The sequence below is a fragment of the Aspergillus ibericus genome (assembly GCF_003184845.1).
Source record: "Aspergillus ibericus CBS 121593 unplaced genomic scaffold BO80scaffold_15, whole genome shotgun sequence".
NCBI classification, from domain to species: Eukaryota; Fungi; Ascomycota; class Eurotiomycetes; order Eurotiales; family Aspergillaceae; genus Aspergillus; species Aspergillus ibericus.
The window spans coordinates 437,194-455,582 of NW_020292113.1; the positions used below are offsets into that span (position 1 = coordinate 437,194).

Below are 18,389 nucleotides of genomic sequence, written 5' to 3' on the forward strand. Positions count from 1 at the left end.
TGCCGGAGGGGCATTTTGACTCTACGGGACTCCGCCGGCGGTACGTTTCTCCGCGGGCAGCCCGGCCGGACAACTCTAGATTTCGGCCAGAAAACATTCCCGGCGCCCTCAGCTCGACCGGAGTTCATCGCCATGGCTTCCTACAGTTCACTCCTGCCCACGGCGGCACGGAGCATCTTGCCGTCATGTCGCCCTGCTCTTCGCCCGAGCCCAATGGCCACTTTTCTGCCCGCCCTACAACAGGTCCGAGCTGCGTCCCAGGCACGCAAGAAGGACTCCAAAGCCTCCAAGAAGAAGAAGGGTCCGAAGGAGTTTAAGCAAAAGGACCTCAAGGATATGCAGCAATACGCGTTGTGCGATGCTATGAGGTATGCATGAGTGTTGTCGAGTCTCGACCGACTATGCCGCTGATTGCTCGATCCCTGCCGCAGATATCTCCGTGCATTCGAAGTTGGCCGCGAACCGACCGCGGCTAAATACGAGGTCCATGTCCGCCTGAAGACGAGGAGAGACGGTCCGGTTATTCGCAACATGCTCCGATTCCCTCACTCCGTCCAGACCGAGTCGCGCATCTGCGTCGTGTGCCCCCCGGGAACCAGGCATGAGAAGGAAGCGCGCGCCGCTGGAGCAGTGTTGGTGGGAGAGCAGGAGGTCTTCGATGCGGTGAAGGCCGGCAAGATCGAGTTCGACCGCTGTCTCTGCCACCCGGACAGTTTGGAGGCGTTGAACAAGGCTGGACTGGGTAGAATCCTCGGTCCCAGAGGATTGATGCCCAGCGCCAAGACGGGCACTGTGGTCGAAGATATCGCCGTGAGAGTCGAGATGCTGCGTGGTGGTACGGTTTACCGCGAGCGTGATGCCGTTATTCGAGTCCCCATTGGACAGCTCGGATTCACTCCGGAGCAATTGCGTGACAACCTGCGCGCAACCATCGAGCAGATCAAGAAGGATGCGGCCGGCCTCAATGATCGCATAACCAAGCAGGTGTACGAGGTGGTAAGTGACGACCTGCCCCGTTCTCGCAAAAGGTCTCGTTTGCTGACGACTGCTAGGTCCTGAGCTCGACCCACGGCCCCGGCTTCAGTTTGAACGGAGATTTCAAGTCGGACAATTCCCCCGATCCCGCCGTTTTGCAGGGCGTGTAAAATAGTCTCTGGTTTCTTCACGTTCATGGGTGTACAGAATATGTTACATTAGGAAGGATACGGTGTATAATGGTATTGTTTCATAAATCACTCGGAACCAGCAAAGACAGTCTCCCAACGCCGACGCTATGCAAAAGGTACGGAACCTAGGCCTTCATGTTTTTGAGTGCCGACACCGCGGTGGTGTCCTCTCCCATGAGCTTGTAGAGACGTAACACGGCCAGCGTTTTCGTATCCCGCTTGTCGCCTGCATGGCTTGCCTGTTCCAGGGCCGTCTTCAGATCCAGGAGCACGGCCGATCGGATCTTCGCGATCCTGGGTTGTTGGCTCTGTAGGAACGGATGGTCATTACCAATCCGGGACGATAGCCTTGTGAGGTAGACGTATTTCTGGATATGATGCTCGAGGGTTTTGAGGGATACAAGAGAAGCTGTCGAGGCGCCGCCCGGGAGCTCTTCCTCGTCACTGTCTTCGCTTGCGCTCTCCAGTAGATCGGACTCCGAATCGGACCCGTCCGGGGAACCGTCGTGAGGTTGTCGGGGGGTGTCTCCGATCATCAACTTCTTCTCCAGCTCCTCCACCCGATCCGCATAGTCCAGCAGGGCCTGTCCCACGTTGGCCTGTGTCTTCAGGCGCTTCTTCTCCTTCAGCAGCTGTTCCATCTCCTGTTGCCTGGCCTCGACTTTATCCCGTATTGCCTGGACATCGCGCTGGAATGTCAACAGGCCGACTCGCACCTGCTCGACTTTCTCCTCTCCGCCGTGTAGTGCGCTCCCGAGGGATAGAAAGTCCTGGTAGTTTTCGTTGACCAAATCGAGGAGCTCCCGGCTGAGTAATTGGTCCAAATCGCGCAACTCCTGGCGCAGGTCTTCGAGACTCTGGTGTCGATTGGTGAGAGAGGAGAGATAGGTCGCAGGGTCGAAGTCGGGAGCGAGAAACGAAGTCCGTGAGAGAGGTTCAGGGAATGGCAGGCCGGAGGTATCATCGTCCAGGTCGGATGCAGACTCGTCGGAGTCGCCAAACTACCGCATCACGATCAGTTCCACTGAGGAAGGCGGGGGACCAATGAGGTCAGACGGGGAGGCATACGCGAAACCTATTCATGTTGAAGGGGTGGGGAGCGAATCCCAGGAACTGCGACTACCGAAGGAGAAGGGAAGAGAGTGTCAAGGGGACCATCCACGGGGTGACGATCAGGATGAAGCCAATGATGTTGATTGTTGTTGCTTGGTTGGTTTCCCCCGTTCGGGTATAGACCCTCGAGTGGCCCGCCCATCGCCATCCACCAGCCACTGGCTATTTACTTCCTTCTCCAGCATTCTGGACCTGGGCTGGACTGGACCGATAGGTTCCCAGCAATAACCCGATCCACCATCCACCGCCATCTCCCGACCATGCCAGCCCGTCGAACTCCTGGGTTCATGCATTGTGTGCCGTGCAATGCGTGATACGTGTCCTGCGCTGTCTGCCCACCTGCCCGCCGCCGCCGCCGTCTCACAGGCGCTTGATCCCTCCCTTCTGCGTGCGCATTGGCCGGAAGGCGGGGTTTTACTCCGGTGGTGGTGGTCGTGGTGGTGGTGCTGTCGACCTCGTCCGCTGCTGCGTCACTGAGCTTGTCTGGACAGATGCGGCCTGCATCTAAGATGGATTATAGGTCAGGCAGGCTCACCCACGCGGACGCATTCCCCTCGTCCTCGTCCACCTTGCCACGCCTGCATGCCTCGCCGGTGGTTGAGACTGTCCGACCTCTGCAACAGGCGCATCCCTATCGCTATGAACCGGCTCTGGATGCTCGACCCCATCCTACCACTGCGCTACGTCAGCTGAATGGGCATCCCCGACCCTCGTCCTGGCGGAACCATCATCGACAGGCGACGGCTCGGTCTTCAACTTTGGCATCTCAGCCTGTCCTGGTTAGGGCTTATTCGGGAGACCCTCATGGTACCTCCAGCACCACCACGATGCCTGTGCGGCGATCATTTCCATTCCTCAGCGGCTCAGGAAGTCAGCGACGGGGGCCTACTCTCCCGTCGGAGGACGACTTCAGTATCGATGGTATTATGCGAGCCATTGAACCTAATATCCGGCACACATTAGACTCGATCGGAGAAATATGCGGGCGCAGCAGGCTCAGTCTGGCGAACGAATATGGAAGCCATATCGCCCCGTTGGGCGAGATCCGGGCTCCTCCTGGAGGCTTGCTGACGGTTGAGGAAGCCAGCTCGGACCATGAAAGACAAACCGACAATGTGGTCATCTACGACGATGAAACCAGCGTCGCTGATGGCCGCGATCATTCGTTTCCGCACTATCGAGACTGGGTTCACGCCAGACAGACAGGATTCCAATCTAGAACCTCGTTTTCTGGGGATGGCTCGTCAACTCAGATTACACCTCCTACAGCTCGGTCTGCCATGGCATTGCAGTCTGCGGCAGATGATCCTCTTCCCATGACGAGGGAATTCGCGTCAAAACCCAGGTCGTGCAGCCGGATGCTACTGGGAGGAAAGCAACTCAAAGCAGGCTCTCGTGACCGGAGTATCCTGACACCGGCCCTTGTCTCCGAAATTCTGCTCGATGCCCAGGCCGAGGGTAAACCTGTCAACCCTTTGCTGGAGACTCCTCAAGACCACCCCATCAAGGATACCAAGACTGCATCTAAGCGGTGGGTACCGCTATCCTTAATGGCCGAGGTGCAGGCGCTGTTGAGCTGGCTCCAGCATGGTGCTGCCGACGGTAAACAAGCAACGGCGGAGATGCGACTACGCGCGATGTTGGAACGATATCAAAATACTCAGAATGTGTGATGACAGATACAAAAAGGAACAACTGCACGAAGCCACGATATAGCTATCCTTTAACGGCTCTGATGACATGATATACGATGATACTACGACCAAAAAAATAGGTAGCGTTTTCGATTCCATGCATAATGACACTGATGATCACTGAACAAGCGCACTTTTCTTCATTGTAAATCATGATATCGTATCAAGACGCCGCCCATGACTGATGCTCTAAGAATCCAATCAACATCCCCTTTATCATCATATATTACGACGACCCTTCAATCTCCCCAATCAACGTCTTCGCAAACTCCTCAAACCGTTGATACGACCAACACTCCCGATACCTCTCCACCAGCGGCCTCTCATCCGGCACCGCCTCCTCTTCTTTCTTCTCCCCATTCTCCCCTCCATCCTCATCCTCACCCTCACTATCCCCATCAACCATCTTCCCCTCCACCAACGCCCCAAACCCAACATCCACCGGCACCTTGCCCAAAAACCTAACCCCCATCTCCTCCGCCAAAACCTGCCCACCCCCACTGGAAAACAGATTCGTCACCTCCCCACAACACGGACACGTATACCCCGACATATTCTCCACCACGCCCAGCATAGGAATCCTCGTCTTAACACAAAAATTCACCTCTTTCCTTACATCACTCGTCGCCACCGCCTGAGGCGTCGTCACCAACACCGCCCCCGCTAACCGCGGCAACCTACTCCCCCCAGTCGTAGTTGACGATGACGAATCCAACGTACACAACGTAAGCAATTGTTCCGCAAGCGCAATATGCTCATCACTCGTGCCCGGGGGCGTATCGATCAGCAAGTAATCGGTCTCAGACCATAATACGTCGGAGAGGAATTGGCGGATCATGGCTGTTTTCTTGGGCCCGCGCCAGATGACGGCGTCGGAGCGCGAGCGGAGGAGGAAGCCCAGGGACATGCAGCGGAGGGAGCCGCGGGGTTGTTGCTGTTGCTGCTGCTGTTGTTGATCATTGGTGACAGTGGAAGAGGGTGATGGGGAGGAGGAGGAGTGGACAGGAACGGGCAGCCAGCCGCCAGGCGCTTGGGTGATTTTGGCATCTTCGAGACCGACGAGTCGGGGGATGGAGGGACCCGTGAGATCGATGTCGAGGATCCCGACGGATTTGCCTTGAAGGGTGAGGGCGAGGGCCAGTTGGAGAGTTACGGAGGATTTGCCGACGCCGCCTTTGCCGGAGAGGACCTGCGGTTTAGGGATTTAGTTTTGTGTGAGTAGGGGATTGTGGAGGGTATGAGTAAGTAAAGGATTGGACAAGAGGTCCAGTCTGTTGGCTGTATAGGATTGTAGGCATGGTGCTGGCTCATGCGCCGTTATCGATAAGAGGAAGAGGGGTTGTGGCGATGGTGTTGGGGTTGAATGGACGGCGACTCACCAGCACGACGTTCTTGACTCCGTCGAGAGGCATCTTGATAGTCTATCTTTGGTGTCGGAGACGTATCTCAGAGGAGTGGTGTGTAAGGCAGGTCGTGAGGTGGGATGGCGAAGCCGATCTCGGGTGCTTTTTTCTGCGTCATTCCGCGGAGTTTGCTTATCAATCCTGCCGGACGGAGATATCGACTCGACTCCAGTGCCTCGACTCCATACACCGCAGCAAATGCCGGATAGGGGTCGATGCATACTGCAAAGTATGCGCAGGGGAGGCTACGCTACTACTATTCTACTTTCGTGAAACCATGTCCCGTACAATCTGGCAGACGATCGGTCACGATCATGAATCGTATAACATGAGTTGGAATTCGAGGGCTGCCAACTCGAACCCTCGTTCACGTGCCCTATACTATTGTCCCGAGAAATTGCACCGGGCTATGCAAACCTCTATTACCGTATATCCCTCAACGGCCTATTGCCACCGCTGCACCACCACTCCGCCGCGCTTAAACTCCGCCATATCACCCAGCACTGCGCTCTTATCCGAAAGATCCTTGCTGGGGAACGTAGTCATCAGGGTCCATTGGCGTGACTGGCTACTCGGGCTGGCAGCAGACACGAACTGGTAGACATCGCCGATCGTGTGGGAGGTGTTGAACCGGGACGTGAGTCGGGTGCCATCCCCGAGTCGGATCTGTAGAGTCACCGTCGGCTGCGACTCATCCACATCCGGCTTGGCTGGCTCGCTGGACTGACTGGACGTAGGGGCGGCGGCGGTGGCAGCAGCGGGCGGTTTCACCCCCGGCGTGGGACTACCCAGTCGCTGCCCAGCCCCCCCAAAAGGCTTGTACTTGGGCTTAGGCTTCACGTACTTCTCGTCATGCTGTTTGATCTCCACATCGACCTCCTGGCCGGCCTGCACATTCATGATGGAGAGCGGAGCGCGACCCTGTCGGATACCTTCGAGGATTTCGCGGTTGACAGGGTCGTCGGCGTTGAAGAGCTCCCCATCATCGACCGAAAAGCCATCTGACCAGAAGTGGAGGGTTCTGTGTACGCGCTGCGGCCTCTGCGAATCCGGCGCACTGGGGGCTTCGATTACCCTACTGGGAGCATCGTCACCGCCAAGGGTACGCGCGGTCCCGGTGAAGTAAGATCTTCTAACAGGATCATCCGACGGTGGCGGCTGGGCTCTGTGAAGACTTAGCCCTGATTGACCACATCTATGGTTCTTGAAATCTCACCTTTTCGCCTTCTCGATGATCTTCTTCTTGATATCATCAGGGTTCTGCACAGCCAACCCAGACTTCTCACCTCCTGCAAAGAAGTCCTGGTTCACGTTGTCATCTTCCTCAGAAGTCTCGCCTCCACCCGACGCAAAATCGCCTAGGGTCGCGAACTTCTTTTTCGTACCCGATTTGCGGGACGACGGTTGCGGGGTAGTGGAGGGGGAGTGAGAGGAGCTGCCACCAAGCGAGCGCCCTGCAGAGGGTTCTGATTCGGCACCCAGTCGTCGACCACCACCTGTTTCAGCATCCTGTGAAACTTCATCTTGTTCGGCGAAGAATTCGGTCACTGCCGCTTCGAGGTCCCACTCGTTGGCTGCTAGATAGCCTTGTGCCTGCGTAAAATGGGTGGTTAGCAGCTATCCTGACTGCTCGAGCTACCACAACGTACGTCTTGGGGATGCGTCCTGGTCATGGCACAGAATTGAGAAACAATCTCATCACGGTCTGCGTTGTGCTCCATGTTGGTAGTGATCGACCGGTACGGCGCTGCGTGTTGGAAAGGTCGACGGTAAAAGAAGCGCGGCTTCCCGATCAGCAAGAGATCCGGGAGAAGTAGGCAGAAGAGGAAATAAGGAGGTGGAGGATGCTGCAGTCCGAGGAGATGGATTGATTACTTGGAGCTCTACTCGAAGCTGAAGAAGAGCACCCGGAACCACTGGCGGTACGTCACTGTTGCCTGATTGGTCATCCGGAAGAGGGGATCTTCCGCCAGTGCCTGAGGAACCCACCGGCGTAGGACTTTCTGCAGTGAACGCTCGCCGAGTGACTTCATCGCCTGATCAGTCTCTCACTTGGTCTCTCACTGCGTGGAAGCAAGAATTGTCCTTGTGACTCTATCTAGGTAAATCATCATTCAATCGTGGGGCTACCTGTTCTGGAGGTGCAACGCGAGGCAGGCTGCTTACCTAAGGCCATCTGCAGGTCAGGTGTGGTTGTAGATCGTCCATCCAGCCAACCCCAAAGGACCCTCGACGACCTCATCCAGCGCGGACTTCCCCTCCATTCAGTTGGTCCCATACCGACCTCTGCTCGTCCGTCGGTTGCTAATTCTTCGCAGTAGCAGGCCCACATTGTCCCTGTCCTACATCCGGCCCTTTTGCATTTCGTCTCCGTTGTTCACTGCCTCCTCCCCGCATCATGGCCGCCGACCTCTCCAACTCGAGGGAGCTATACGAGTCGGGACTGACGGTCCACTCGGACTCTGAGAACTACTCGGCCAACCACGATATATCCGGGTCCCAGTCATCTTCTTCGAGCTCCCCCTTGATCCTCTACAAGCCCCCTACTTTCTGGAGCATCCTGCGAGGGGCTGCAATCAACCTTGTCCTCCCGTTCGTGAATGGCCTGATGTTGGGATTTGGCGAATTGTTCGCACATGAAGCAGCCTACAGACTGGGATGGTCCGGAACCAAGGTACGACGACGGCGGCTTTCATTTGAAACCCCCGGGTGCAAGGCTTTAGCCCCGGCCCGCGTTTTTACTGGATGGTGCTAACCCGACCTTTTGCAGGTCTTCCCCACGCATCGTCGATCAAGGCCTTTGGGACCCGGGATTGAGGTTCGAGACGCTCCGTCGTCGCGGAGGGGCACTAGGGCGGCTGGTCTGCAAGACGCTGCGTCTCTAGAGTAGAACGATATAGATCATTGCACCCGATTCTCATTGGCATGTACGGGGGAGACGGGCATGAAAACTGTTTGGCTCTTGTCGCGGGGTTACAATGTACATAGATCAAGCATCAGTAATCGGTCTGACTGGACGGCGTCTGGCGAACCACCTCGAATTTGACATCTCATCTGGCTGGAGGCTAAACATGTATCTAGACCGGCACTCCGTTGAGCAGCCGGCTACCGCCCGGCAGAAAAGCGGGCTTGGCACCGAAAAAGCGTCGCCGGCGCGATTTTGGCCATCTCCGTCCGTTTCGGTTCTCCAAAGTCATCTCCTCCGTCTTCATACAATTCTTCACCATGTTGGGAGGGGCTGGTCTCAGTGGACGCGGTGTCTTGCCCGCCGCGGCCCGGCAACGGTTCAATGCCTTCTCTCGCTCCAGCCGATCGGTTCGTCGTCCTTGGCCGTCCTTTTCGTCGGCATACCGTTCCCAATGCCCCAGTGCAAGGCTTAACTTTTGTCCTACAGATGTCCTCCTTCCGTTCGCAGGCCCTGAGAACCGCCACCCCTTATGGTCAGGCAAATAAGATTCTGGCTGGAACTCGCTCCTGGCGGCCTGCCGCGGCGATTGCTGGAGTGGCTGCCGCCCGCTTTAATTCCACCTCGGCGCCTTCGACTACTACTTTCCCGGCTGCTGAAAGTGATGCCTCATCGGGGCTCCCCCCTTCGGATGGATTTGAGCTCGATTCGACCGATCTCTCCGCACTTGACATCAATGCGATCCCGGAACAAATTGGCTATTTGAAGCAGCTGGGGTTGGATTTCGGCTGGGGCTTTTCCGCCACCATCGAATACTTGATTGAGCACTTCCACATTGCGGCGGGCCTCCCCTGGTGGGGTGGCATCGTCGCCACTGGTATCTTCATTCGGTTGGCCCTTTTGGGTCCTACGATCTCGGCCGTGGACGTCGGTGCCAAGACCAACAATATCAAGCACCTTACCGGTCCCCTTCGGAAGGATATGATGATGGCCCAAAAAAAGAGTGATATGGTGGAAGTGGCCAAGAAACGGGCTGAACTGAGCAAGTTGCACGCGGCACACGGCATCTCCGCCTGGAAGTCCTTCATCCCGTTGGCTCAGATCCCCTTCGGATTTGGCTGTTACCGCGTCGTCAACAACATGTGCGGATTGCCGGTGCCCGGGTTGGCTGCGGAAACCCTTGGCTGGATGCAGGATCTCACTGTCTCGGATCCATACTTCATCCTCCCCGTCGTCTCGGCTGTCCTCATGCATTATACCCTCAAGGTATTGAAAGAAGCCCTGCCCTATCTCCAATCCTGTCACCGTCCACTAACACAGTTGTCTACAGAAAGGAGGAGAGGCGGGAATGAGTCAACTGGGAGCTTCCTCACTTAAAAATGGTATCTACTACGGCCTGCCCATGGTATCGGTCATGTTCATGGCTACCTTCCCCGCTGCCCTTCAGCTTTACTTCGTCGCTACCGGTGCGTTTGCTCTAGGACAATCCTACCTGCTCAACTCCACCACCTTCCGGAAACGATTCGGTATCACCCTCGTAGACCCGAACGTCCCTACCTACGATTTGGCTGGCACGCTTCAGAAGGAGGGATTCTACGGACTTCGCATGGTCAACGAAGAGTCCATGCAGGAGGCTGCCAAGCGAGCGGCCGAAGCCCAGGCGGCCGAGCGCCAAAAGATGAGTTTCATTGACCGCACCCTCGGGGATGTCAAGGAGACTGGAAACAAGATGAAGCAGGAGATGCGGGAGAAGATTGACGAGTATCGAGGCACTGGCCCGGCTACGAATGCGGATGGGTCTGCCGCGCAGCCCCCGAGACTCAGCGAGAAGGACCGCAAGCTGGCCGATGACTACGAGAAACGGCGGCAGGAGGAGGAGGAATGGAAGCGCGAGGAGCGGAATCATGCCCGCCGGGAGGCATACCTGCGGACCATGGCCCAGGAGCGGGAAAAGGCCCAGGCCAGCTTGAACCGGGCCTCCAAAGCCAACCGGCCGTGAGGGAACGTTATGACCAGGCGTGAAGGCAGGCTCCAGCGGGTGGGTTGTAATTATCTGTATTATATTTGATGCCATCTCATTCATGGGTTGTTTTATTGGAATCGATTAGTTTTCTGATCACTGGCTGCTCAGCCTCGGTTACTGTCTGTGACCTATTTACAATCTCACATAGATGGCTGTCACTCATCCTGAGGTGTCGCTGTACTGCTGTCACTCGTATTATCGCCGTCGCTGCCTCCGCCTATCAAACTCCATCCCCTGCCGACAGTCGTGTCTTCCCTTTCATGTTCTTCCTCCCCATCCCCACCAATCCGTCAAGATCCAGGAGATATGGCTCCAATGAAGGTAGCAGCAGGAGATATCTAGCATTGCGTCTAATATCATCTTCCAAAAGACCAACAGGACCTCAACTACAACATACCAGCCTGTTGAACCCCTGTATCACGTTCCTCATCGTCCAGACGGGTAGCAGCCAGAATTTCATGCTCTATGCCGTTAGCGACCTCATTGACATGAATACCACCGAGGCAAGTAAACACCCAGCCTAAAGGCAATCCAGCTGACTGAATCTGATTACTCGTGTGATAAAGGCCAGAAAATAATCATCACTACAAATTACATGCAGGCTGTTCTTCTCAACGACACAGTAATGGCGGCCACCTGTACGGTAGCAGTCTGAGAGATCCAGAGCAAGCTAGATGTCCTTGCCTATCTGGAACAAAACCAGCCCGATGACTGGACAGCATTAAAGAAGCGGGCCGGACAATCTTATGACACAGTTGCAGTGGCTTCGCAAAACTGGGAAAGGATTGAGGAGAGATTAGGAAAAGCCATGTTTGATTGCCTTCAGATGATCTTGCTGGGCTTTGGTCACCTTTGCCAAGTCTCACCACCAGGAGCTGTCCGGAACAAGAAGGAATAACTCCGACTTTGATCACAATTCTATGTTGGTTCCGCGGCAGTGTCGGGCATTAACCTTGCAGATGAGGAAACTTCCGTCTCTGCCACTGTCATATAGGGGTGGTGTCCGTCCCATCGCCCAGGAATGGGTGAACGACCTCTTAGCCTGCAGAGTGCTATGACACCTTCAAGCAAATCAAGCTAGGAAGCTTGTTGCTGTATAGCCTTGTTAAAAAGCATCAAGTGGGCCAAGGACACCTTTCTTTGGAATGCCCTTGTTACTTTTGTTCATGTTGTCCATTGGGATGTCCTATATATACTCTGACACTATGTACCCAGCTGTCGCATCAGAGGATCTAAGCAGCCTCTGTTGCACGATACCTGTTGTCCATTCCTTCATGGGTTTCGTTTTGGACTACCTTGTCGACGGACAATCGTCATTGCAATTAATTAGAGGGCGACGTATCAACCCCAATGAGACTGCTGTCGAATCTCGAGTCGACCAACCATCTTCACTGGGACCGATTTACAACAGTGTGCAAATATGATGTGAACCGTTCTCGCCGACAACCATGATCCGTTGAGAACCTCAAAATCAAAGCTCAACATCCCAGCCAAAATACACCATCCTCTCCTATCGAAGTATCCTCAATAAATCCATACTAGACTTCGGCGTATGGGGATCCGGATTACTATAGCTGTTGCGCTTCTCTTGATTAAATCTCAGGGATGGTGAGCTGACCACCAACTTCTCACCATCAATTCTCACCCATGTGGATGAAGGTTTCCAAACACAGAATCCTCGTCTCGCTGCTGTCTATCTCTGTTGATTTTATTTCATCTCTACCAGCCAAGGCCATGACACGTGAGGTCTTCCATGATTGGCAGCTCCTGCCGATGAAAGCTTCGGCAACTGCAGGATTGCGTCAGCATATGGGCTCGGACTCAGACAACTTGCCATAAGACCTTGGCTTGCACGCTTACATGCAGGGTGTCAGGCTGCGGTACACCATGACCACAAAGGCTAATTCCGCCATCGATCGCTGAGAACACGTGGGGTGGCGGGCATCCTTCGACGGCAGTCATGAGCCCAGAGTTGACCGATTCGCAAATTACCGCTTGATGAATCGAACAATGATATATAAATGAATGATTCAATGGGCTTAGACCCTGCTTGCATACCTAACAAGATGCCTATGCTATAGCAGGGTTGGATATAAAGCACGCTAGAGCAGATAAGGTCCTTTCAAGGCAGGTACCTGCTGAACAGGAAAAGAGTGATAAGAGAGAACCTGAGGGCTCCTGTCAGTAGAACAGCTCGGCTGGTTCCTATCCATTCCGCCGAGTCAAAGACAGTGAACCATATGAACGGGTCTCGGTCTACTTGTCTCGCACACGGTCCACTCTTATCCCGGCCCTATCGCGCGCTCCAAACATCCATCTTCACGCCGAGCAGGCCATGCCTTACTTCAACTCGAGCGACGACATTTCCCGGCTTTATTTAGACAGTCATTCTGGGAAGCATGCGCATCTGCTCGAATCATTCGAACCAACTTGACCTTACCACCAGTTCAAGACACCATGCAGTGTCTGGCTTCAGAGCCGCTATTCCCCATTATACTCTGTATCCACAACCTTCTCAACGTCCCCACGGTACTGGTGGTGTGTGTGCCTCTGTTACACGCTTTCTATGTGCGTCTCAAAGCGATAATGTACCGTCTCATTGCCCACCGACGCCAATTGATGCCTCGGCAGCGGCGCATCCTGCGACTGCAACAGCAGCAGGAGCGGTTACAGGTCGAAGAGCAGATACGGACTCGTCACGCTGTCAACTCGACCCCTCTTCATGGTCACCCTCGGTACTAGGATCGGAGCGGAAGCGCATGTCTTGAGATGTGGCCATCACCTATTCGAAAAGCTAAGCTGAAGATCAGCGCGTCCCATCGCACAAAGTGCTCTTCCTTCTTCCAGAACTACAGCAAGAGCAAATATCTTCCATTCTGTACGATATGGAGTCTCCAAGAGTCAGAGTGAACACATGCGTTCCAGTACCGAAGAATCCCCCAGACGGGGTCCTGTACTTCGGTACCGTGCATCTATTTAATCAGGTGATAGGTCACGGTTCGTTTATAAGAATTACGTGACTTGGTACTTCCCTTTCAATGCAGTCATGCATTCATCTGGCCATATGGATTGTCAAGACCAACAAACTTCACTAAGGTCTAGTTCTTGAGCGCCTATATAGGAGTTATGCCCGGTACATCCCCTCCCTCTATTCCATAACGTCGAAGCACCACTAACCTATCCATCCAGTGACTCTAACGAACCCAATTGCCCCAGCAAACCGAGAGAGTAAACCTCCGAAAGAAGACATGAAGCGATAATAAAACCAAGCATACACATCACGCAGGTGCGAGGTTGATCACCAGATGAAACTACCCTGGTGTTGTTGATGACGAAGGGGCTACTGAGATAGGATGAATTCTTGTAATGTTTCGTTGGTTGGTGCTCATACGGTACCATTACCCTTTGGCAGCCAAGCAGATACACTGAATTCTTTTCTTCCTATTGATATACTATACGGTGCTTCGCTTAGCTGTCGATAGGTTATTCCGTTCATGGAAAGCAAAGCAAAGCAAAGCAAAGCAAGGATAGGACCACTACCCCATCGACTCATCTCGCAATCAGCCCAAGTACTATCAACACACCAGATATATCTTAACCTCTATGAACAGTATCCCCAACCCTCAACATCAAGCAATTAATCTCTCCCAGAGCTGCCTGAATATACTCTGTCTTTCCTCTTCCCTTTTTCCGGTATTCTACTAAGTCTAAGTACATTCCCACTAAGACACTCCAATTATGATCAAATATTCTTCATTTTTTTTCCCTGCTAGTACTTGATTCTTCCTCCAGCAGAGAGGTAGCATGACTGAGTATGTTATATGCAATAGACCGTCAAAGAATCTACCAGTATAATATAATAAGATCTCACATCATAGATCCTCATCTCAAACGTATGTAGGACTTATTCTACGAAACCTAGAAAGTGTAGAATCCACTCTTCCTAGTCTACACAAAGAAAAAGACAGCACATGAGGCTGGTATCCAGCTAGTTGCGCATTAAGAACCAGCCATGCAGATCAGATCGTTGTATTAGCAAGGTTCAGTTATGGGTCTAGTCTGGATTTCCGTATTAATAGAAGTATATTAATCATTTCGAGAAATGGAGTCGGGGGTTGAGTTGGGATGTAGGCTGGTGGGGGATGGATGATTGGGGTAGGTATTTGTATGGAGATATTACAGAGGGAAGTGATGTGAGGGAGGAGGGATCGTTTTGGTACGTTTGGGGATGTAGGTATTTGTACTGGTTCATATTCTGGAGAATACTCTCTCTCTCTCTCTCTCTCTCTCTCTCTCTCTCTCTCTCTCTCTCTCTCCTCTTGTGGACGGGGCTAGGTTTACTACTAGACTCAAGTAAATGGAAATCCTTAACGAAGAAACAATCTTGTATTTAAATTATATATCTATGCTCAAGCACGCGTCCATCTAAACGGCAAGTTAAGTAATGACACAGGACAAGGTCCGGCCTCGTCCCGGCATTCATCATATCCCATCGAACCCAGACTCCCAGAGGCTACTATGTACCTACGCCTCCCTAGTACCAGAATCAACACAGCGTCTAGAACACGCACAATACAATCAAAACCTACTCAACCACCATCCTACGCATCCGACCCCCCTCAAGATCCCCCTGTGCATCTTTCTCATCCTCACTATTGAACACCTTCTTCTCGATCCAAGCGGTCACTCGCGCACACCAGGGATCGACGTATCCCGTCCACAGCATCGCAACCGCATAGACGATCCCAATCCAGACGATGATCCATCCCCACGACCATCCGCCTTTCACGGGCAGCCACGGCGGGAGAATCACGGCGCCGGTGTCGTCGACGGTTTCGACCCACGGTTCGCCGGAGATCGTCCCGTATAGCATCCAGCAGAGGACAGTGCGGAGCAGGGTGCCGTGGACAAGGTAAACGGCGAAGCTTTGCTTGCCGAGCCAGAGGAGAGGCCCCGAGGAGAGGAAGCGTTGGGCGGTGGGGGAGAGGTAGATGGCGGCGATGATTAGGTCCACGCCAATGGCGGTGTACCGTTTGCCGATGTTCACCTCGGGAGGGAAGATGTAGGTGGCGAGGGTGAAGAGCTGTTCAGACCAGGGGGACCAGGTGGGGTTCTCCCCGGGGTATGAGGCCACGTAGAGGCCCAAGGGAAGGAGGAAGGTGAGGATGAGAATGCGGCGCAGCCAGGGGTATGCGTGAATGAGGGTGGGGAGGGTAGAGGAGTGAGAGAGATCGGCGAGGAAGAGGCCGTAGATTGCTTGAATCTGGAATGTCTCTGAGATGATGGAAGAAGAGTTAGTAGGGTGGATTGGGATTGAGTATTGGGAGGGGGCATGTACCAGTGTCCTTGGAAGCGTCTTGGTGAAAGTACAAGATCATCAGAGAGTAGATGACGACCCGCCAGCGGAATCGAACAAACATAGTCGCACAGACAAGGAGATAGACAAGCATCGAGGCCTTCAGAAGCGGGAGTAGTGCCCATTGGTGATCATCATATGCCATGTAGCCCGTCGTCCAAGTGCTCAGGAAGTTCTGCCCCAGTCGGATGACTTCGCTGCGGAAAGAGTCCTCGAGATCAGGCGCCGCGTATCGACACCACCAGCAATCCGACCGGTTGGCGACGTTGAAGGCGCCGGACTGCGCCATCGCCCATGAGATAATCAGCGCGATGGTGGCGGGCAGGATGAGGCGAGGAGGACGACGGAACGCGCTCTTGGCAACGGCTGTAAAGGCCCCTAGATGGTTGCCCGCGCGTGAGAGCTTCATCGGTTTCAGACCACACACATAGCCCGTCAAGAAGGCGAAGATGGTCACGCCAATGCGCCCCTGCCAGGGGATGCGCAGAACGGGCCACTGCAGAACACGGGGAGGGACTTCTTCATCGTCTCGAGGCGAAAACAAGGCATAATCCCAGGCACGGGCGAGATGGGTTAAGATGACCAAGAAGGAGGCGATGCCGCGCAGGCCCTGAGGGTGGGTTAGTTGAGGCTATCACGGGGGGGGGGGGCGTTGGATGCGTACATCAATCCATTTGACGCTCTTGCGGGGATCGCCCTGGGCGGTGGACGTGCCCCAGAGAGTGTCTCGGAGACCGGTATAGAGATACGAGTCTTGGAACGATCGCATGATGGGGTTTAGAAAGCACAAAACCGAAGGAGAGACACGAGGTGAGGAGGTGCAAGGGAAGCCATCGGGCCGATGGGAAGAAGGGCATCGTGAGGAGAATCACTACAGGGGATCAACGCATTTATCATCGGGACAACCAGCCAAGACAAATGAAACCTCAAAAGTAGGAGGCGCCATTCCAGGGGGGAAGCGCCGACCCTCACGTGTGCAATTCTTGGGTCTCGATTGCGCCATGCCGAACCCTATGAGGTGATGGAAGATAGACATTCCAAGAGCCCCCGTGCGTCAAGTTAATTATAGACAGGCCGCTTGGCTTCATTAATTCACATACTATGATCGTGTCGGCGGTCAGTATAACAGCCACCATTAAACGCCTATCGACTTAGCACTCACTCACTCACAGCCAGTATCCATCCCCGCCACCGCTGAAATTAACGGAAAATCCGCCGGCCTCCCACACTGCCTGCAGCCCACGTCACCGACCCTCGCACCCCTAGATTGCCCATGCTTAATCCAGAAAACCCAACGCCTCCCCCCTCGCCGTCCCGCTTGTACCGCCGAAGCGCCTCCCGCAGGTGCGCGGGCAGCAACTGGCCCCGGTGCGGGTTTGGCGGCAGCTTCACATCTTTCTTCGCCGCTGAGAAAGGTGTATGCTCCGATGGCTCCTGTTTAATGCCTCCAGCCGGGGTCGATGTCGCCTGTTCCGCCTCCAACGCCGCCAGAGCCGCCTGGTCATGAGCCAGGGCCCATTCCGCCTGCACCGTCCGCGCCTTCTCGATCATCTCACCCGCAAACACCTTTGTAAACCCATTAATCGTAGTGACCACACTCGCCGGCACCGACTGCGAGAGTGCGTGGTTGACAATCCGTCGTAGCGTCTCCTTTCGTAACTTGGCTCGCTTGAACAAATCGTATCGCTCCGACTGGATAGGATTGAACGCGTCCACCAACAACCTAGACCGCCAGTCAGCACGCCACCTGCCTCCCATCTGAGAGAGAAAAACACCTACGCCAGATTCTTCTTCTCGGCCTCCGTATCTGTCGTCCCCTCTTCCCTGCCCAGCAGCTCGCCCTCATCATCAAAATCTTCATCCTCATCTGCATCCTCGCCACCCCCGCCACCCCCACCAGCGGTACCAGCTCGCACAGAGGCCCCCTCCATATCCACCGACCCCATCCGATCCATGCCGGCTCGAAGACTGCCTTCTTCCCGCTCCCGCTCCTTTTCCGCCTTGCTCTTGCGCCCGCGCTTCTTGCCCTTGGTCAGAAATACTCCGTCCGCACTGGTGCCCCCCAGACTGCCCGTGAAGCTGCCCGTCACACTCCCGGCATCACTGTATGTGCGCGTGTCGGCGTCGATGGTACTGGGAAACGAGGTCTGACGGAGGGGGTGCATCCGCGGTCGCTTCGGGTGGCTGCCCAGCGGCTGGGAGGCGGCCGAGGAGATTGAGGGCCGTTTCAGCGGGTTCGAGGAAGGGGGTGGGGGCGATGACATGATGATGGGATGTGTGTTGGCAGGGAGTTGAGAAGGTGGTTCGTGTTGGTTGGTCAGAGACCGGTCGGCTCGCGGCGCGGACGACAACTGGTATGCCGGCGTCTCTGCAGGAACGGTCGTGGAGCGTGTCGAAGTAGAACTAGAATCAGTCGCTAGGATTTTATAAGAATCGGAATGGATGTGAAGAATAGGAGGCGGGAGACAGCCAAGTGGCAGGCCAGCGGAAGAATGCGATGAAGGGCGGAAGAGGAAAAGGAAGGCTGCTGCTTATCGGTGTTACAAGTTCCAGCTTACGGCGGCCCCATCCGGCAAGTCTGCCGAGTGGCCGACTTTCCTCCGGCGCGTCGCCCGCTGCTTATTTCTACCTCACTTTACACCGGTTAAATCCTACACAACCTCACAGCCACAAGCGCAAACGCAGGTCTCAATTAACATTGCTCAAAGCACTAAGCTCAATCGCTGGAT

At 54.7% G+C, this 18,389-nt stretch overlaps 8 protein-coding genes across 8 annotated transcripts; 4 read left to right on the plus strand and 4 right to left on the minus strand.

Moving 5' to 3' along the window:
* The first annotated feature begins 104 nt into the window (after window positions 1–104).
* On the plus strand, window positions 105–1,235 carry BO80DRAFT_424329 (mitochondrial 54S ribosomal protein uL1m). Its single transcript, XM_025719260.1, has 3 exons — window positions 105–368; window positions 432–996; window positions 1,053–1,235. Exons 1-3 carry the CDS (start codon window positions 133–135, stop codon window positions 1,143–1,145), a joined length of 894 nt encoding a protein of 297 aa, XP_025576283.1. The 5' UTR covers window positions 105–132; the 3' UTR covers window positions 1,146–1,235.
* On the minus strand, window positions 1,176–2,509 carry BO80DRAFT_47989 (COG2 family protein). The gene is made up of 2 exons (XM_025723322.1): window positions 2,235–2,509; window positions 1,176–2,167 (listed from the first exon to the last, which is right to left on the minus strand). The coding sequence occupies exons 1-2, from the start codon at window positions 2,247–2,249 to the stop codon at window positions 1,292–1,294; spliced, it is 891 nt and encodes a 296-aa protein (XP_025576284.1). The 5' UTR covers window positions 2,250–2,509; the 3' UTR covers window positions 1,176–1,291.
* BO80DRAFT_424331 (uncharacterized protein) lies at window positions 2,394–4,103 on the plus strand. Its single transcript, XM_025719261.1, has one exon. It carries the CDS (start codon window positions 2,789–2,791, stop codon window positions 3,950–3,952), a length of 1,164 nt encoding a protein of 387 aa, XP_025576285.1. The 5' UTR covers window positions 2,394–2,788; the 3' UTR covers window positions 3,953–4,103.
* BO80DRAFT_492964 (protein phosphatase regulator SHP1) lies at window positions 4,054–7,454 on the minus strand. The gene is made up of 5 exons (XM_025723795.1): window positions 7,026–7,454; window positions 6,593–6,969; window positions 5,831–6,541; window positions 5,634–5,637; window positions 4,054–5,162 (listed from the first exon to the last, which is right to left on the minus strand). Exons 1-5 carry the CDS (start codon window positions 7,095–7,097, stop codon window positions 4,200–4,202), a joined length of 2,127 nt encoding a protein of 708 aa, XP_025576286.1. The 5' UTR covers window positions 7,098–7,454; the 3' UTR covers window positions 4,054–4,199.
* BO80DRAFT_48102 (TOM13-domain-containing protein) lies at window positions 7,275–8,520 on the plus strand. Its single transcript, XM_025723371.1, has 3 exons — window positions 7,275–7,478; window positions 7,695–8,050; window positions 8,147–8,520. Exons 2-3 carry the CDS (start codon window positions 7,775–7,777, stop codon window positions 8,264–8,266), a joined length of 396 nt encoding a protein of 131 aa, XP_025576287.1. The 5' UTR covers window positions 7,275–7,478; window positions 7,695–7,774; the 3' UTR covers window positions 8,267–8,520.
* Window positions 8,448–10,280, plus strand: BO80DRAFT_454541 (membrane insertase OXA1; the record flags this gene model as incomplete). Its single annotated transcript, XM_025722072.1, has 3 exons — window positions 8,448–8,717; window positions 8,771–9,547; window positions 9,612–10,280. 3 exons carry the CDS (start codon window positions 8,448–8,450, stop codon window positions 10,278–10,280), a joined length of 1,716 nt encoding a protein of 571 aa, XP_025576288.1.
* Window positions 10,281–14,889: 4,609 nt separating this feature from the next.
* BO80DRAFT_434103 (acyltransferase family protein) lies at window positions 14,890–16,429 on the minus strand (the record flags this gene model as incomplete). Its single annotated transcript, XM_025720853.1, has 3 exons — window positions 14,890–15,578; window positions 15,643–16,270; window positions 16,325–16,429. The coding sequence occupies 3 exons, from the start codon at window positions 16,427–16,429 to the stop codon at window positions 14,890–14,892; spliced, it is 1,422 nt and encodes a 473-aa protein (XP_025576289.1).
* Window positions 16,430–16,613: 184 nt separating this feature from the next.
* BO80DRAFT_48188 (transcription initiation factor TFIID subunit 11 family protein) lies at window positions 16,614–18,004 on the minus strand. The gene is made up of 3 exons (XM_025723390.1): window positions 17,440–18,004; window positions 16,823–17,383; window positions 16,614–16,759 (listed from the first exon to the last, which is right to left on the minus strand). Exons 1-2 carry the CDS (start codon window positions 17,922–17,924, stop codon window positions 16,861–16,863), a joined length of 1,008 nt encoding a protein of 335 aa, XP_025576290.1. The 5' UTR covers window positions 17,925–18,004; the 3' UTR covers window positions 16,614–16,759; window positions 16,823–16,860.
* Window positions 18,005–18,389: the final 385 nt, after the last annotated feature.

Coding starts and splice junctions, on each gene's coding strand:
- BO80DRAFT_424329 (XM_025719260.1), top strand. CDS start 133: ATGGCTTCCTACAGTTCACTCCTGCCCACGGCGGCACGGAGCATCTTG. Junction 369..431: donor GCGTTGTGCGATGCTATGAG/GTATGCATGAGT, acceptor TCCCTGCCGCAG/ATATCTCCGTGCATTCGAAG. Junction 997..1,052: donor CCAAGCAGGTGTACGAGGTG/GTAAGTGACGAC, acceptor GACGACTGCTAG/GTCCTGAGCTCGACCCACGG.
- BO80DRAFT_424331 (XM_025719261.1), top strand. CDS start 2,789: ATGGATTATAGGTCAGGCAGGCTCACCCACGCGGACGCATTCCCCTCG.
- BO80DRAFT_492964 (XM_025723795.1), bottom strand. CDS start 7,097: ATGGAGCACAACGCAGACCGTGATGAGATTGTTTCTCAATTCTGTGCC. Junction 6,970..7,025: donor CCAGGACGCATCCCCAAGAC/GTACGTTGTGGT, acceptor CATTTTACGCAG/GCACAAGGCTATCTAGCAGC. Junction 6,542..6,592: donor ATCATCGAGAAGGCGAAAAG/GTGAGATTTCAA, acceptor AAGTCTTCACAG/AGCCCAGCCGCCACCGTCGG.
- BO80DRAFT_48102 (XM_025723371.1), top strand. CDS start 7,775: ATGGCCGCCGACCTCTCCAACTCGAGGGAGCTATACGAGTCGGGACTG. Junction 8,051..8,146: donor TGGGATGGTCCGGAACCAAG/GTACGACGACGG, acceptor GACCTTTTGCAG/GTCTTCCCCACGCATCGTCG.
- BO80DRAFT_48188 (XM_025723390.1), bottom strand. CDS start 17,924: ATGTCATCGCCCCCACCCCCTTCCTCGAACCCGCTGAAACGGCCCTCA. Junction 17,384..17,439: donor GCCGAGAAGAAGAATCTGGC/GTAGGTGTTTTT, acceptor CTGGCGGTCTAG/GTTGTTGGTGGACGCGTTCA.